Source organism: Pinus tabuliformis, chromosome 8, assembly GCF_031772625.1.
Source record: "Pinus tabuliformis cultivar Carrire ecotype Pingquan chromosome 8, CPIR1, whole genome shotgun sequence".
NCBI lineage: Eukaryota > Viridiplantae > Streptophyta > Pinopsida > Pinales > Pinaceae > Pinus > Pinus tabuliformis.
The window spans coordinates 728053640-728070736 of NC_142294.1; the positions used below are offsets into that span (position 1 = coordinate 728053640).

General features: G+C 38.4%; 1 protein-coding gene across 1 annotated transcript in view; it reads left to right on the forward strand.

Annotated features, from left to right (window-relative positions):
* LOC149237649 (uncharacterized) overlaps positions 1–17097 on the forward strand; it is a 175553-nt gene that overhangs the window by 19202 nt on the left and 139254 nt on the right. Inside the window, exons 2-9 of the mRNA XM_089372735.1 lie at positions 11846–11924; positions 12038–12127; positions 12364–12408; positions 12885–12920; positions 13171–13215; positions 13508–13552; positions 13724–13895; positions 14027–14094. Coding sequence (XP_089228861.1) covers positions 11846–11924; positions 12038–12127; positions 12364–12408; positions 12885–12920; positions 13171–13215; positions 13508–13552; positions 13724–13895; positions 14027–14094 — 580 coding nt within the window. The remainder of the gene's footprint in view (positions 1–11845; positions 11925–12037; positions 12128–12363; positions 12409–12884; positions 12921–13170; positions 13216–13507; positions 13553–13723; positions 13896–14026; positions 14095–17097) is intronic.

Consider the following 17097-nt stretch of genomic DNA (forward strand, 5'->3'; position numbering starts at 1 on the left):
ACTTTTATAGTCTTGACAACTCGGATTTTCAAAAGCTTGATGTTCAAGGGCATACATAATCAAATCACATACAACATAGTAATGGGTCTCACTACACTTCAGTCACAAGTTGTATGGACAGAACTCGATGAAGAATGAAAGTGTTCATTGACACATCCATAATAACTCTATCTAATGAGTCTCTCAAGGATCAGATGTTCAAGCCAATTATTTTGAAGGCTTGAAGATAAGCTTCAGCAAGGATCCTATCCGGAGGTAGCATCAATGCATCTACCTCATCAACTACCAACATGATCAAGGTGAAGATCTCATCTTCACATATCAAGTAAGTATCTTTTATTTTATAATCAAGTTTGGTTTAATGACTTCATCATTGCAAGAAGATCTATGGGTTAGACAGGTCATCAAAAGGTCTTGCAGTAGGATTGACAGAATCCGTATGAAGAAATGAAGTCAGCACATCAAGGTCTCCTTTAAAGTCATAAGAACTCTTAAGGTTCTATGAAGTAAGAAAGGAGACACAAGAAGGGTACATGAAATGCTAGAGGATATACTCCTTGAAATGAAGTACAAAAAGGTGCCAAAGAATGAAGAAATATCTTCATGAGATTTCAATTGAGAGATCTGGGAAAATGATGAATAGACAATCATCATCGATAAGCAAAGTGGCAAATGTCTATGAACAAGAAGGTCACCTCGATCAACAGTTTTGTGGTCTCTATGTCAGATAGAGAAAGACAAGTTGATAGGACTCAAATAAGTGCAGATAAGTAAAGGAAGGTTAACAAGACAAAATAGTACTATGGAACTCATATCGCCGGAGGTAGCTAAAGAAAGATCAGAGAAAGAGGGAATAATGGATCTCCATTATGAATGAGATGGTGTCCCTCTCAAAAGAATTCTATCAGAAGTCCCTGCAAATATGAACATAGTAAGAAGATGCATCGTGGCATCATGAAAGCAAGAGCTCGTATGGAATCATGAAGAACATAGCTCTTGGGAATCTCGTTGTACATTGAAGGAAAGGAAGAAGTCATCCAGGTCAAAGGAAACATTTGCCAGATGGGGATATACTAGATCCTGAAGGATCTTTGATAGAGATCTCAACAGAGGATCTCCTAGTCCGGGAAGGCAACAAATGTCTCGTTAGGAATTCCAACCTTTGGAACTCATGAGATGATGATTCAATGATATGAAAAATGAAGCAGACCAAGGGATTGAAAATCTTTTCAATCAAGGAGACTGCTGTAAGATACCTGAAGGAAAAATGAGGTATGTATGATTGTATTTGTATTTGCATTTGATATTGTAATGTCATGATATATGGTTGCAGATAAAATGGATCGAGCATGATCAAAAGGGAAAGGATCTCCTCCTCTGAAAGGATGCAGAAAGACATAAGTCCAACTAGATGAAATCAACATAATATGTCCTCATATGAAGTATGAGGTAGTTGAGTACAATTGAAGAACTCTGAGAGCTCCTAGGAATGAAAGACATGAGGATGAAAGAGATCGTGAAACATGCAACCATGATGAAGGCAGTCAACATCCAGAGGATCAGGAAGACTTGACCAGGAAACCTCCCGGAATGATGTGAAGACTTTGATGGAAGTCTGAAAAGATGAGGACCCTTGACAATAGATATCATTGGGAGATGTGTCAACATGTATGCAGGATGATTGATACCTACAAGAAGATGTCACTAGAAGAAGGCCATCACCAAAAGGTAATATGTGATTTGTTTTTGGTGTCTGACCTCTTGGAAAAGTCTGGGTATGTGTGCAGGATCAAGGAAAGGAGAGTTGTGAAGGATGTCACAACTATGTACCTTGTGATCTAGAGCAATCACTGTTGAAGAAAAGTGAAGATAGATGAGCTTATGAAGGAAGCCCCAGATGTAAAGCCAAGGAGGATACTTTCCGGGAAAGAAGGAATGACATGACAGAGGAAAGTGATGGATGGCTGAACCCTACATGTGAAGAAATTGATGACATCGAAGTCTTGGATCGTTAGTCAACTAGAAGACCCTATAAAGCACTGATGATAGAGTCCCTAGGTAAGAGGGAGCTCTGGGAAGTTCCTATGAACAAAGGAACTCGAGCAAGTTTCTGAGAAAAGAGAAACTTGGAACTCGTCCCTGATTAAGAGGGAGAGTTAGACACGACATTCTTGTCTTCAGTTTGGAAGAAAGAATGGAGGATTGTGTAATCATCTGGCATCCGACACTCTTTGAGGATGTGGTAGGGTATCCAAGACAAGAGGACTGATATTCTTGAGGGCTGGGAACCCAAGATGAGAATAGTCCTAGCAGGGCATACTCGGAGAACACCCTTGTGGGTATGACCCTAAGAGAGACAATAATGATGCGTGTCTACCAGTCATTGGTCTGATCTAAGTGAGAGATAGAGCTGTTAGTCAAGGCCTTGCTAAATGGAAACAATGTTGGTTGAAATGATGCTATAACAGATGGATTGAAAATTCGATTCTTCTTATGAGAAATTCTTCAGATTGAGAATGACCAAGTACCATTATTAATACCTCCCCAGTTAAGAGGGAACGTTGAAGAAAGTGTAACTAGGTTCGGTCTTCATAATGACATGATCTTTGTATTTGATGTAATAAAAGGAAATAATTTATTTTTGTAATCTTGCTACATGGGTTTCATGAGCAAGAAGTGTCTCTAGGTAAAAGACTTCTTCTTGATGTCTTTAGGATTTATTTAAATATCAAAGAGTCATGTCATGTGTGTAGAAACTCTTTATGAGTTCATGTAAATATGTACAAGTCTTCAAAGTTGTGTAACAACCCTCCAAGACCAAGATCAATGCCTCAGAAGCAAGCTCACCGAAATCTGCAAGCAAAACAACAAAGAAATCTTATGTCGGCTCCAAAATGAATTAAATATATAAATGGATGTCACGTCGGCTTGAAAAAGGACATGTCGGTTCATAAGTACATGTCGGCTCCAATGTATGGACATAACCACTATAAATACCCATCTAGGGTCAGCGAAAAATATCAAGGAAAAATTTTGGATTGCTCTGAAATTTCGTATGGAGGAGCAGAGCCGCAGTTAGGGCTTGACTGCACCTCGGTTGGGGTTTAGGTGCAGTCAAGACCTCGCATATATGGAGCAATAATGACGCAGCTGTGAGGCAAGTATTGGGGCTAAATATATCCTCAATTGCAGGTGCAGAAACTCGGATAGAAGAAGCAGAGAAGATCTCGGATGAGGTGGCATGAAGTCTGGACATTCTCGGCATAACAAGGAGCAGTCTTGGCATCAAGATCTTGGTGGCACTCCTATAACAGACTAGTTGTTGAACAATAGTGATAGATCTACTCTCTCGGCTCAATGAAGAGTATGTCAAACGCTGTCTCTTCTATATATGTATTACAGTCTTGCCATGATAATGAAATAAGGGTTCAGTGAAGAGATCCTCGGTATACATAGAGAAGGAGACTAAGTCATCACAGTATTCAGATCTTGTATAAGGCAATCTCAACCAATGTTGCACTAATTGTTATCGGGATTAATTCGGCGCAGGGAAAAAATCGGAAAAAATCGTAATAATCGGGGAAAAATCGGTAATAATCGGGAAAAAATCGTTTGGTACAAAAATATTCATTTTTTTCAATTTTTTTAATATCTAAACCATCTACAACATAAAATAAATACATTGACACATAAATATGATAAAAGAACTAATATTTAAGATGTTTAATATCATTTCTAGTGCTGAAATCACACATAACAGTGAATCATGTCCTGAATAGGAAGTCTTGACTCCTGAGTCCCAACTCAGCCTCAAAATATCAACAAAAAATATAATAATGTATCTCATGAGTCATAATGTCATATACAATGAAATGAACAAAATAACTAAAGTCTAATACTATTGATTTCCTCTGCCCCTCTTGTGAGAAAATGCCATAGCTTTCCCTTTCCCTCTAGATGTAGACGCTGGTGTTGGTGGAGTTGGCAGTGGAGTTTGCTATGCTCTAGAAGCTGAAGAACTAGAAGTAGGAGCTATAGGAGTTAGACCACGTCCTCTACTGGTGGCAGGGGTAGCCTGGGCAGGTGGTGTCACCTCCTCCTCCTGTTGCTCCAACTCCTCCTCCTCTTCCCCCTCCACTACATCCTGCACTAATCAACAGATTCCATGAGAGGCCTCTCGGCCTCAACCCTCCATGCAGCAGTGGTGTCAATCCCATCCAATGAGATGGCCTCCATATTAGGTGTCTTCTCAAGTTGTCTCACCCACAATCGAAGATTGTAGTAGACGTAGACCATGTCATTAAGTCGTTGGGACTCCAACCTGTACAAAGATCATGAAATAATAATTATAAAAAAAATATTGTTTAATGAATTCAAAAATTTATTTGGAAATTTGCAATATTTTAAATTTTTAAGTGTTAACCTGTTGCGCTTCTTATTGTGTATTTTTTCAAATACACTCCAGTTGCGCTCGCATCCTGGGGAGCTACATGTTTGGCTGAGGATTCGAATGGCAAGCTTTTGTAGAAGGGGTATCCTGGCACCATATATTCTCCACCATGCATCTACAACAAAATTACAAATAAAATTTTAAATAAACATAAGAAAAAAATGGAATTTGAAGAGACAATGAAATTTGAAACAAACTAAAAAATACCTGGCATTTTAATCGTCCTATCAGTCACAGCCATGTCAAAGCCAAATGTGCCACCTGCCATCCTATATGTCTCAATTTCTTTAGAGATTTCTGTACGTTCTGTTGGAGATCGCACCATCCTCTGGACACAGGTTAAGAATCCATCCATGATCTCAGCATCAAATACGAACCCACATGCGTAAGAAAATGCGGGTTTCAGGAAAATCCCAACAGCATGAATGGGACGATGGAGTGTGTTGTTCCATCATTCATCAATCACTCCCCATACGAGGAGTTGTCTCTGAAACCCCTCATCTCCCTTATCATCATAGTAGGCTCGAATGGATTCTTTGGCCCTGTCCATGGCTTCATACAAATAGCTCATTGTGGGCTTTTCACCATCAACTAACCGAAGAACCTTTACCAAAGGTTCAGTAACGACGCACACCTCCTGCACTCCCGCCCAGAAGTCTTCCTGGTATGAAACTAGTCTGCATATGGCCTCTCCCTCTGGTTTGCGGCTCATTGGCAAAGCACACCACTCCTCTGAAAGAAACATTCTCTTCACATCCCACATAGAATTCAAGAGGTATTGAAGAGATATGAAACTGGTGGCAAACCATGTAATTGCGGGGCACACCAACTCTTTGTTGTTGGTGAATCTTTTCATTAAGCTAAGCACAAATGTATGATTATATATAAATTTTGTAATGCTTTTGGATGACTCAACAATATCTTTGACAAAGGGAATTTTCCCTATGTCCTCCAACATCAAATCAATACAATGTGCAGCACAAGGTGTCCAAAATAAAGTAGGATGCTTGTCCATAAGTATCCTGCCAATAGCAACATAATTTGCAGCATTGTCCGTTATGATTTGGACAACATTTTCTGCACCCACCTCCAAAATAAACACATCCAACAAATCACATAAAGTTCTTGCATCTTTGATTTGTGCAGATGCATCAACAGATTTGATAAACATAGTCCCCTTGGGACAACTAACCAAGAAGTTTATAAGGGTTCTCCCCTTTTGGTCAGTCCAACCATCTGACATCACGGTGCATCCTGTTTGTGCCCGTGATCCCCTAAAATCCTCCAATCTTTTGGTGCAGTCAAGCTTTTCATTTTGAAGAATCCGGCCTCTCATGTCATGATAAAAAGGGATTTTGTACCTTGGGCCAACAGTTGCAATAGCATCAACAGCAGCCAAAGGGGAAATTTTGCCAGCAACTTGTCAGCTTGTTCTTTCTTAGTCTTTTTTAGCATTGAACTGATAGATGGCTGTGAACCAGGTGTGGTTCGAGGAACAAAAAATGATGAGGCAGCTACCGGGTTGGTTGATGCTGCAGTAGAACCATTGCCACTTCCTTGTTCAGCTGACTTTTTTAGTTGCCTCTTCATTTCTGCTTTGGCCTCTCTATTGTGGTCTAAAGTTTCCAATGCTTTCATGGCTCTTCGGATGAGTTCAGGATTTGTCTCTGTGCAAGGCCCTACATCAAATCCAGGGATTTGTGCAAGGTGATACTTCAATCTGTATACACTCCCCGGACATATGGTGCCCACACAACTTGCAAGACAAGTTCATTCTATCATTCGGAGCATCAGGTTCACCAAATTCCCAAAAAGGGTCCAATTTCCTTGGCATGTTTGATTTTGAACTTTGAAGTTGAAAACTTGAATGGTGTTTCGGTGAACCTATGGGAAAATAAGGATTACAATTTAGTATTTACAAGTTACAAACATACAATTTAGTATTTCACTATTTACATTGTACAGAAACTAAAAAAAAATTACATACAATTTAAGAAACCCCATTCCGAACCCAACCAAAAAAACTAAAAAAAAAATACATTGGACAAATGTGAAAAACCCCATTCCAAACCCAACCAAAAAAACTAAAAAAAAACTACATTGGACAAATGTCAAAAGCCCCATTCCAAGCCCAACCAAAAACATAGAAAAAAAAAACAAAAACCAAGTTACAAAACAATGAAAACACAAAATGTTGGTGCCCATACCGGTTTTATGGAGATAATGTGTTTCATCTAGTCCTCCTTAGCTCACTCTTCGATTTTCTCCTCCAGTTAGTTGTTTTAGCTCCACAATCTCCAAGTCTCCAAACCCTAGCGCACCCTCTGCTGTCCAAATGAAAAAAAAATCGCGGTTTTCCTAATAAACATGCGCTGCCCGACAGGCCCACGCTTTTTACCGAAAAAATCGGCTAAATCTTTTTTTTTTTTGTGATTAAATTGCCCGGTTTAATCGTTTTTTTGAAAAATCGCGATTAAATGATTTAATCGCGATTTTTTCTTGATTAGTGCAACACTGGTCGCAACATGCTTCGAAGAATAGTGACAAGGATCATAGTCTTGATCCTGACTTAATTGAAATCACAGTAATTATAGATCATGATCATATATATATATATATATATATATATATCAGTGATCTCATTGTCTCAGAGGATCTCAGTACAACAAGAGATGTATTAGCAAATGATCCTGGTGATACTATTGTGAAGGCCTTTATGTTACAGCAATGAGGTTGTAGCAGTGATGAAGATCATGGTGTTGCAGCAGTGATAATGATCACGATGGTGATGACCTCTGAAGGAGCAGCAAGATGATGATCTCAGCAGTGCTCGAGGAAGAGGATTGATGGCTTGGTCTTGGAGAGGCAGATTGTGTCAAGGGTCATGGTCTTGGTATTCGTCAATTGGAATCTCTATAAGAAGAATTTTCGTGCGGGTTTTCCTCTCCAAGAGGGAGAGGTTTTGGCCCTGGCAGAAAGCCAAATATTTGTGTTCTTGTCTCTTTTGTTTTGATAGCAGTTTGATGAAGTTAACTTACACATGCTAATAATGAAGTAAACATCAAGCTAACATAAAGATTGCATTGACACTTCACAAATTGTTATCATGTATCGAAGAATCATCTTAACTATGCTTGCCCTAGATTCTTCAACAAGGAGGGCATAGAAGTGATATTCAAAAAGTGATGGATTTAAGGAAGTAAATCGTTGTGAGCTAGGACATAAATCACTACACTGCACTAGCACCCTTGTTGTTAGTAAAGCACATGATGTTTTAGGAACCCATGAAGTAGGGAAGGCAATTTAGGGGCAAGAACTCGTGATTAGTGAAGATGTACTATGTACATGTTATATGTTGTGAGGGGCCCCAAAGCATCATCCAATTTCCTATGGAGAGCCACTAATCCTAGATTAACCTCTTGGTCGTAGAGAGCTTCCTTGGACCTATTATGAAGTGGAGTCTATCGAGCTTTGCTATGGTTAGTGGAGTCCGCTATGAGGATGATACCCTCCAAAGATGAGTATTGAATGATATTTACACAAAATTTGGTAAATTCCCCTTTTTGAGCTGTTGTGGATGACAAAGTTTGAGGAATTCAGAGGGAAGTAGTAGATTACTTTTAGGTGTATCGGGGAATTTGGGGCATGTCCCTAACACGAATCCACATGAACCTAGCAAATTCGTCAAAAGCAACCAGGGCGACTCTATCTTGGACAGCTTCTTATGTTAGGCAAACAACACCTCCTAAACCTCCAATATTGCTTGAGCTTTGGGTCTCTTGTTTATAAATTGATAACCAATAAAAACCTGGGAAGTGTCCGGAATATCTAATGGTATGTGTGCATCATAAAGTGAGCTGGAGGAAGACTAGAAAGCTCCATTACTATTCCAACACCCAATCGAAATCCCTGAGACACCACCCCCCCCTTAGGGTGGTTGTTATTTGGGAAGTCTATGATGGTCGATCCCTATGAGGGGGTCCTGTGGGTGGAATCTTGAATAACCACTTTGAACTCCTTAATGACAGCCCATTTGCCATCCTTATGCATTGCTGCAACTTATTCCCTGGACTGATTGAGCTCTGTGCCCCGGGATTGTATAAGAACTGCATCTAGTAATATCCTGTGGGGGAGGTAGAAGGAGTCTCTGCTTAGCCTAGAGTGTTTGTAATCAGTCTTCCAAGCTTCGAAAATGGAGAAAGAGAGTTGAATTGAAGCCAAACCTAAAAGAATGTTGAATGAATTAATTTCGAATGAGCAAACAGCTCAAACATAATACAGAGATATTTACAATAATAGAAACATCAGGTTTCTATGTAGAATATAGAAACACTCAGTTTCATCAAAGAAACTGCTAAAAGAATACAAATAGCAACAGCTAAAAGGAATGAGCATTAAATGCTAAATAGGGGTATTCTAATATATTCTAATACTCTCCCTTAATGCTCAATCTATTTACAACACCAATAGACCCTCTGAATTTTACAAATTTATCAGGACCAAGAGGCTTGGTGAAGATGTCGGCGGGCTGCTCTGTTGTGGGAACATATTGTAACTGAACTGAGCCGTCTTCAACAAGCTGGCGAATGTAGTGGCAATGAGTTTCCACATGCTTTGTTCGTTCATGAAATACAGGATTCTTGGCAAGTTTGAGTACTCCCTGATTATCACAAAACAAAGAAGTAGGCCCTGTCTGGGAAACATGCATATCTGCCAGCATACGTCGAAGCCAAACTGCCTCACAGGATGCCTTAACTGCTCCCCGATACTCGGCTTCTGTTGAGGAGAGAGCCACGGCCTGTTGCTTCTTACTAGTCCAAGTAACAGCACCGGATCCTAGATTAAACACATACCCAGCTGTAGATTTACGGTCATCAACCGAACCTGCCCAGTCAGAATCAGTGTAACCACTGAGAATAGGATTGGAACTTCGAGTGTATAGGAGGCCATAATCAGAAGTGCCACGCACATATCGTAGCACACGCTTTGCTGCTTGCCAATGATCAGCTTTAGGAGCGGACATGAAGCGAGAAATGTAGCTTACTGCAAAACTGATGTCAGGTCTGGTAGCAGTAAGATAGATGAGACTGCCCACTAATTGTCTGAATAAAGTTTCATCCACAAGGGGAGAGGATGACTGAGCTGAAAGTTTGAGCCCTGGTTCCATAGGAGTCGTGGCCGGTTTGCAATCCTGCATTCTGAATCTGTCCACAAGATTTTTGGCATACTTGGACTGAGAGAGAAAGATCTGAGGCTGCATCATGTAGACTTCTTCTTGGAGATCACCATTTAGGAAAGCACTTTTTACATCCATCTGATGAACTTTCCAATTGAACTGAGCTGCTAGGGCAAGAACAAGCCTTATGGTACTCATCTTGGCTGTAGGAGCAAAAGTCTCTTCATAGTCGAGATGAGTACCATAAGGCTTGTTCTTGCCCTAGCAGCTCAGTTCAATTGGAAAGTTCATCAGATGGATGTAAAAAGTGCTTTCCTAAATGGTGATCTCCAAGAAGAAGTCTACATGATGCAGCCTCCAGGATTCAAGGTTGCTGGTCAAGAACAGAAAGTGTGTCGGTTAGCTAAAGCAATCTATGGATTGAAACAAGCTCCTCGGGCTTGGTACATGAAAATTGATCAGTACCTGACAGATCAGGGTTTTCAGCGGAGCCCTTCTGATGCAAACCTGTACATCAAGCATACTGGTGATGATATCTTGTTTGTGGTTGTCTATGTGGATGATCTTATCATTACTGGTAGCTCTGCACATTTGATCCATGGGATCAAACAAGATTTATGCAGAACTTTTGAGATGACAGACTTGGGGCTTCTTCATTATTGTCTGGGGTTTGAAGTATATATATTCACAGGTTTCAGATAAAACCATGCACTCTCTGTCAAGATTAGGAAGGTCTAAAATATATGGAAGAAAGGAAACATCTGCTTGCATTGGTTCCTTGGAAGATGTCGAAGGTGCTGCTGTTGAAATCCCCTTACCTTAAGATCCAGTGTCCAAGCCTGCTTGGCAGGCTTCTTTGTGAGCTTGGTCTGACTGACTTCCTTATCCTCCACAATTGCGTGGAGGGGGGAGGGTGCCCTCTCTCTAACATGGCCCCAAGAATTGAGAGGGTGCTGCTGAGTCTTTGTCTCTTGTTTGAATAATATCTTTTGGAAGCAAAATTTTTACTGGTTGTTTTTAAGGTCCATAATTTCAACATGTAGGGAATCCCAAAGAGGGTGTAGGGTTTCTTGTGTTTTGATGTTATTTATCAGCAGTGTACATATCTCTTATGAAATGTTGACAAATAGTGTCGTTGGAAGTCTAGCAAAATGATTCCAGACATATTTAGAAACTCAATTGTTTTTAGAATATAAATTCTAATGGCATAAAATAAACTGAACATGCTTTTCCTTAGCGAGTACTGAAATGAGGGAACATATCTGATATGAAATTTGGGCAGATTAGAATAGGTGAACTCCAGTGAAATAATTTCCCATTTAGAAATGAAGATGTATGTATTGGTCCCAACAAAAAATGAATGAACGTTCTTAATTCCATATGGTGGAGTTTGAAATATTACTGTCTGGATTCTGCACTAAGCAATGGAGTGAAAAATGTCAGTGATAAGTTAGAGCTTCTGAAAATTTGTACAATGACTTGAAATTCTAAACCTTCTGTGGATAGCCAACAAAGTTTTATAAGATACTTGATCATAATTCATGCAAGGTTAATTAAGGACGTATGTCTATACATTTGAAGAACAATGTATAGATTTTGCAAAATTCTCCTCCTCCAGTGGTCTCGCTTGAGGTGGCTGTTGGCATTCATAATTTGTGGTGTTGGTGCTATTACAGCACACCTTGCGCTCTTCTTCTGCATCTCCCTGCAGTTGTAGCTGTGGAATCTTCATGATTATTTCATGCCCAGTTCCTGCTGTAGTTGTGAGATCAGGCTTATCACAGAGCCAGATCCATCTATTGTCGTGCAATTATACCATACTTGTACTTTGTTTTGTATAGCATGTTTAAATTCATCTGTCATTTCTACTTTGTATATTCGTAGCCTTGGATATTTACATGCAGTTATCATTTTAATTCTTGCATTTTCTATATTAGTTATAGTGCTATGTACTTTTACTTCAAATATCTTGCAAAATTTCTAACGTGTAACGACACATTTCATGGATAACTTTATAAAATGGAGCAGAATTAAAACACCACGTAGAAATGACAGATGAACTTAAACACAAACGATATTCTTCAGTTTCCTTTTCTTCTATTATTTTTAATCCATATCGAATAATCCCTTGAACAAAATTATCCAAATTGCTAGTTTCATTATCTGCTGTTTTACTGCTCTGAATAGTTGCTGAGACATCTTGAACTGTGGGAATGCAGCTGTCTTCCTTGTGGACATTTATTTGGCAGGTCCTGTATAAGGAAATGGATTCGGCAAAGTGGTAGGAATATTGGCAAGGTAAATTAAATTTTCAACACTTTGACCGAAGCAGTTTGTAAATCTTTTTCACTAAATTAGCAAGACATGAAACTGTTGAATTTGATTTTCATGTTTGTTATATTTGTATGCAGTGTCCTCAGTGTAATAAGATGTGTAAACTCAAGGATATAAGGACACTATATGTATCACGTATAGCTGTTGTTGATGGGGAGATGCTTCAGGTTAGTTGCTTGAGATATGTTCCTTTATTTTGGTTGGCATTACTTGTAGATAAAAAATAGAGATACTGGTAACTGGTTTCACTTTCTTCTACTGTATTTAGTTTATATATATGTTTGTTAGCCTGCACTCACTATGCCAATTACTTATTTTTATGATCTATGGACATTATTATACCACTTAATGCTTATTTTGTACACTATCATGTTCTGATTTAGACACCCTGTTCCATGAGCAGGAGTTGACATCACTGCGCACAGAAAATGAAAAGCTTATGTTGGAGGTAATACGACTAGCTTGAAAGCTCAATAGTATTATTGTACTAAAACTTCTTCTGTATTCAAAGATGGTAGGAAGATCCTAGATTAGTTTTTTCTTTTGACAATGGTGCTCTTACTCTGGTTTGAGTTGCCCATGGAAGGGGGCTCATTCTGATTTATTACTAACTAGTGTGAGGGTTGTGTTAATGCTGTTTTCTCTGCTCATATGTTACTGAATTACTTAAAGATGTTGCCCATGCTTTTTCTAATATGTTACAGAAATTATTTTCAACAAAGAATGATAGGTGATTAGTTTATCTACTTAGTATTGTTATTTTTGAGGTACATCGAGAGTAGCATTCTGTTTCAAGTTTCAACATTCCAATATATGCTAACTGCTTGCCTACTCAACTGTTAATATTTTCCTGGATATACAAGGTATATTCTCTTCTGCTTTTGTGCGCTGTGTAATGTTAATGCTTTAGCTTTGTTTGTGCAGAACAAAAATCTGAAGGATGAAAGGCGCCAAAAGAAGGTATTCAGAGATGTAACTTCATGCACATACTATGCAGTCTAATTTGCTTATTTTGGTTTCTTTGAAATTTATGGCTGAAGAGTAGATGCTTCAACGAGTGATAATGCATCTGTGATGTATGTGTCATTTGGCTCTAAGCTTTTCTAACTCTATTTATGTGTTGTTTTACAAATAACTAGTCACAATTCCTGTTTCCTTTATAAACATGCTCACGTTAATGCAAATTCTGATCCTCATATACGTCATGTAGGAGGGAAGGGATCATCTTATGGAAATTGAACATCTTAAGTTGCAGGTAGCTTGTTTCTCAGATCTCTTCAAAGATACATGCAAGCATTGCATTTAATGATGTCATTTTTTATGTGGTGATTTGATGGACATTTGAATTTTTTTTACTTCTAGTTGGAACTTTTTACTGTGTTGGAGAGTGACAGATTGTTGTTTGTTGAAGGCAAAATCAATTTATTCTGATTTCAGAATTTGTTTTAGTTGGTTGGCAGGACTTGAAAGAATAATCTTAGTAGTCAAACACTCTTTTTTATCAACCCACACCTGAGTTCATGTTCTTATGGTTTACAACTTTGCAGAAACAAAAACTGCTTGAAGAAATTCAAACACTCCGTGGACAAAAGGTCTAATTTTACAAATACCTTAACCGTCTTTGCATGATATTTTTGAATCTGATTACTAAAATTTTCAAGGTTGTCTAGTTTGGACAGTAGGGATTGATAATTATTTATATATCTATTTTGTGAACATTTTTATTGTGTTTCATCAAGCTTTATAGCTTAATGCTATTACAGGCATTGTTGGCAGCAACTAGGCCAGGACAATTTGGGACTCCAATCAGATTTCAGAAACAATTTGTAGCTGAGGAATGCGGAGAATATTATCTGCAGTCAAGGGCACCATATGGTTCTTGTAGTGGAAGGCACACTAATTTATCAAATGACTTCATTCACCCAGCTAACCCGGGTGAGCTTTGTTGTAAAAATATGTACTTTTTTAAAGGCAAGATTTTGTTTTGTATTCACAATGATACAACCATTTGCTTTCAGATTTACGAACGTGTTGGTATTCTAACTTTGAGATTGACATACATGCAGGTTCATTAGTTTCTGCCCGATCTCCTTTTGGCCTCAACAGAGGCTCTGAATGCCGGTTTAAATTACAGGTTTTGTCTTTTCTGCCATTTAGATTGTGTTGATTACCTAATAGATTAGTGAATCATAGTCAAGAAACCTAAGTTGCATGATATGGGAAAATGAGTACAAGTTTCCAAAACGGGAACCGGTACAAAACGTGCCCCCCACCCCGCCACCCCCCCACCCCAAATTTTGGAAACAGGGAAACTCAATATATATATATATATATATTAGGACATTTAAGAAATATGTGCAATCATAAAGCACACATGATACATTCTAATTTATTACATTATGATTATGATTTTATATATATATATATATATATTAGGACATTTAAGAAATATGTGCAATCATAAAGCACACATGATACATTCTAATTTATTACATTATGATTAAATTGTCAATTGTCAATGCATAAACTATAAGTCTCTAAATTTACATCACATTTACTCATGAATGATCACATAATGAAAATAGCATTATCCAAAATCAGCCACGAGAAATTTCTAATTTCTTGTCTCGTGCTTGATTGGGAGTCTCTTCCTACATAGTTGAACGACCTTAGTGCTCTTGATTAAATACAAGTTCCATACCCTAGTACCCTAGGTGCTCTTTATTTTTGGGAGTCTCCCTTGCATAGAGGGCTTGGTTCTCTTGATTAAATACAAGTTCCATACCCTAGTACATGACAAAATCCAATGGAAACATTGCAATCCCCCAAATCCCGAAATCCTGAAAATTAGATAAGTCTGCTGGATTTTGAGTGAGATTTAAAATTCTACTTTCTCCATATGAAATCCAATGAGGGCGAAACCACTCTCAAACATCCTGAGTCATTTCATGGTAATGTTAAAAATTTAAGTAAAGGATTCTCCTTTTACTTTAAGAATTTAACATTACCATGAACTGCATATCAACACTAGGGCCATAGGTTTGAACATTAGGCTGCCCCACTCAAAAAAATCCTTTTCTTTATAACTTGAGAGAGGCATCTAGAAGCATCCAGAAGATATTTTACTCACCCAATAAAAAATTAGAAGCGAAAAAAAACTGTCAAGTGTTAACTGGAAACTCCGCCGTATGGCCTAGAAACTCGTTTCTGGCCGTATTGGCCACGTTTCTCCAGTGTAAAACGGGCCAATACGGCTGGAAACGAGTTTCCAGGCCATACGGTACGAGTTTCCTCGTTTCCATTTTGTTTCCGGCCGGAAACGGACCCCTGGGCAACATTTCCTGCAACTCAGCAAGAAACCATATTCGATTTTATTCTCAAAATGGATCGGTGAACCAATTATCTAATGACAACTTGGGTGTCTAGATTCAGGGAATTAGCAACTGTTGTCGCATACTGATGCTTTTTAGTTCTTTTATTACTTTCTGTAGGGTGTTGGAAACAGACACTGGGTCAGAGATTATTCTTTTCTATGCTTGGAATCATATTACTTAAATTGCTTTGGGTTGGACCTGTAGTTATTTGAGAATCCTTAAGTTCATGAAACTGAAAAAGAGAACTAATATCCTATTTTCACATTGGATAAATCTAACATGGAATGCTATTTTGTTATGTAAAAATTAGTTAGTTTTAGGTTTTATTGTTTAATTTTAGGTTAAATTGGATGAAAGGGCACGATCATAAGATCATGCCCTTTCCCCAAAGGGTGTCCATGGCGATATATAAGCCAGGAACCCCATTGTAAACATTCATCATTTGTCATTTAATTATTAATAAATATTTATATATATACTTTTCTGCGTATCGAGAAGTTTACCACTTCATTGGTATCAGAGGGGTCGAATCCTCTCGCCTGTGCCGGTTTCACGCATCTGTCCACTGCTATCACTGTACTTACCTTCTGCTGCCATACTCACTACCGACACCCTGTCTACCTTCCTGCCTGGACTGCTCTCGCTGCGACTATCCACAACCACAAAACGCCATTCCAGTAAAGACATGGGAAGGAGAGGACTTTACGGAGACAACAATCTTCAAAATCCTGTCCTTCTGCCTGCAAATTGCAAACTCTGCAACGGACGTGAGGGAACTCATTTTTAACTTTCGGCATTCTGAAACCGAAGTTTGATATCGATTGTGGTGGTTTTAATCGAAATCAAGCATTTTTGTTCGATCTCATGAATTTATCGAACACCGTACCAAACTGAAGGTTGTTATTTAAAAAAAAAATCTTTAAATTCGTTATCAGGCCACATTTACCGCTTCCCGTCGTGCCGTCCATCCCTGTCCTCGCCGACTTCCTCCGCACCGCTTCCATTCATTCATAGCTATCAGTACGTCGAAATAACAATTGGTATCAGAATTAATATTTTGGATACCTCAGGATCATATTTTAACTTAAGCGCGCTACAATCGACTGACTGGTTAATTTTCCTATACCAGCATTGCCCACACTTGTTCCGCTTTCCCCTAAACACCGTGCGACTGCATTCCACGGTCGGACTCATTCCTTAAACCTCCTCGATGGTGTTATCTGCTCAAGCATCGGTCAAACCGTCGTGCCGTTCCACTCCAATTTAAATTCGATATTGAGTTTTCGTTATATATATTTATAATATATATAACTAAATTATATTAAATAATTATATATTATATATAATTTATTTATATATACATATAGTATATAGTTGAAAACTATATGTTATATAATTTAATTAATAAAAAAAAACTTATGTCATATAATTAAAAAAAATAAATTTAAGCTGGCAGATAAATACACGCCCCCACATACTCGCTCAATGTCAATGACAATGGCTGATTTCCAGAAAAAATTGACTGACGCAGAGCATAAGATAAATAGCAACCACGACGAGGTCAATAAAAGATTAGATGATTTCCAGATCAAGCTTGAGGAGCAGGCTGACAATATCAAAAAACTTCAAGATACGACAGATCGAATAGAAATAAAGATGGAAAATAACCGTGTCCAAACAAAATCAGATCTCAGAGAGTCCTTAACATTGCTGAAACTTCTGTGTAAAAAGATGGATTGTACACCCGCACAACTACTACAAGA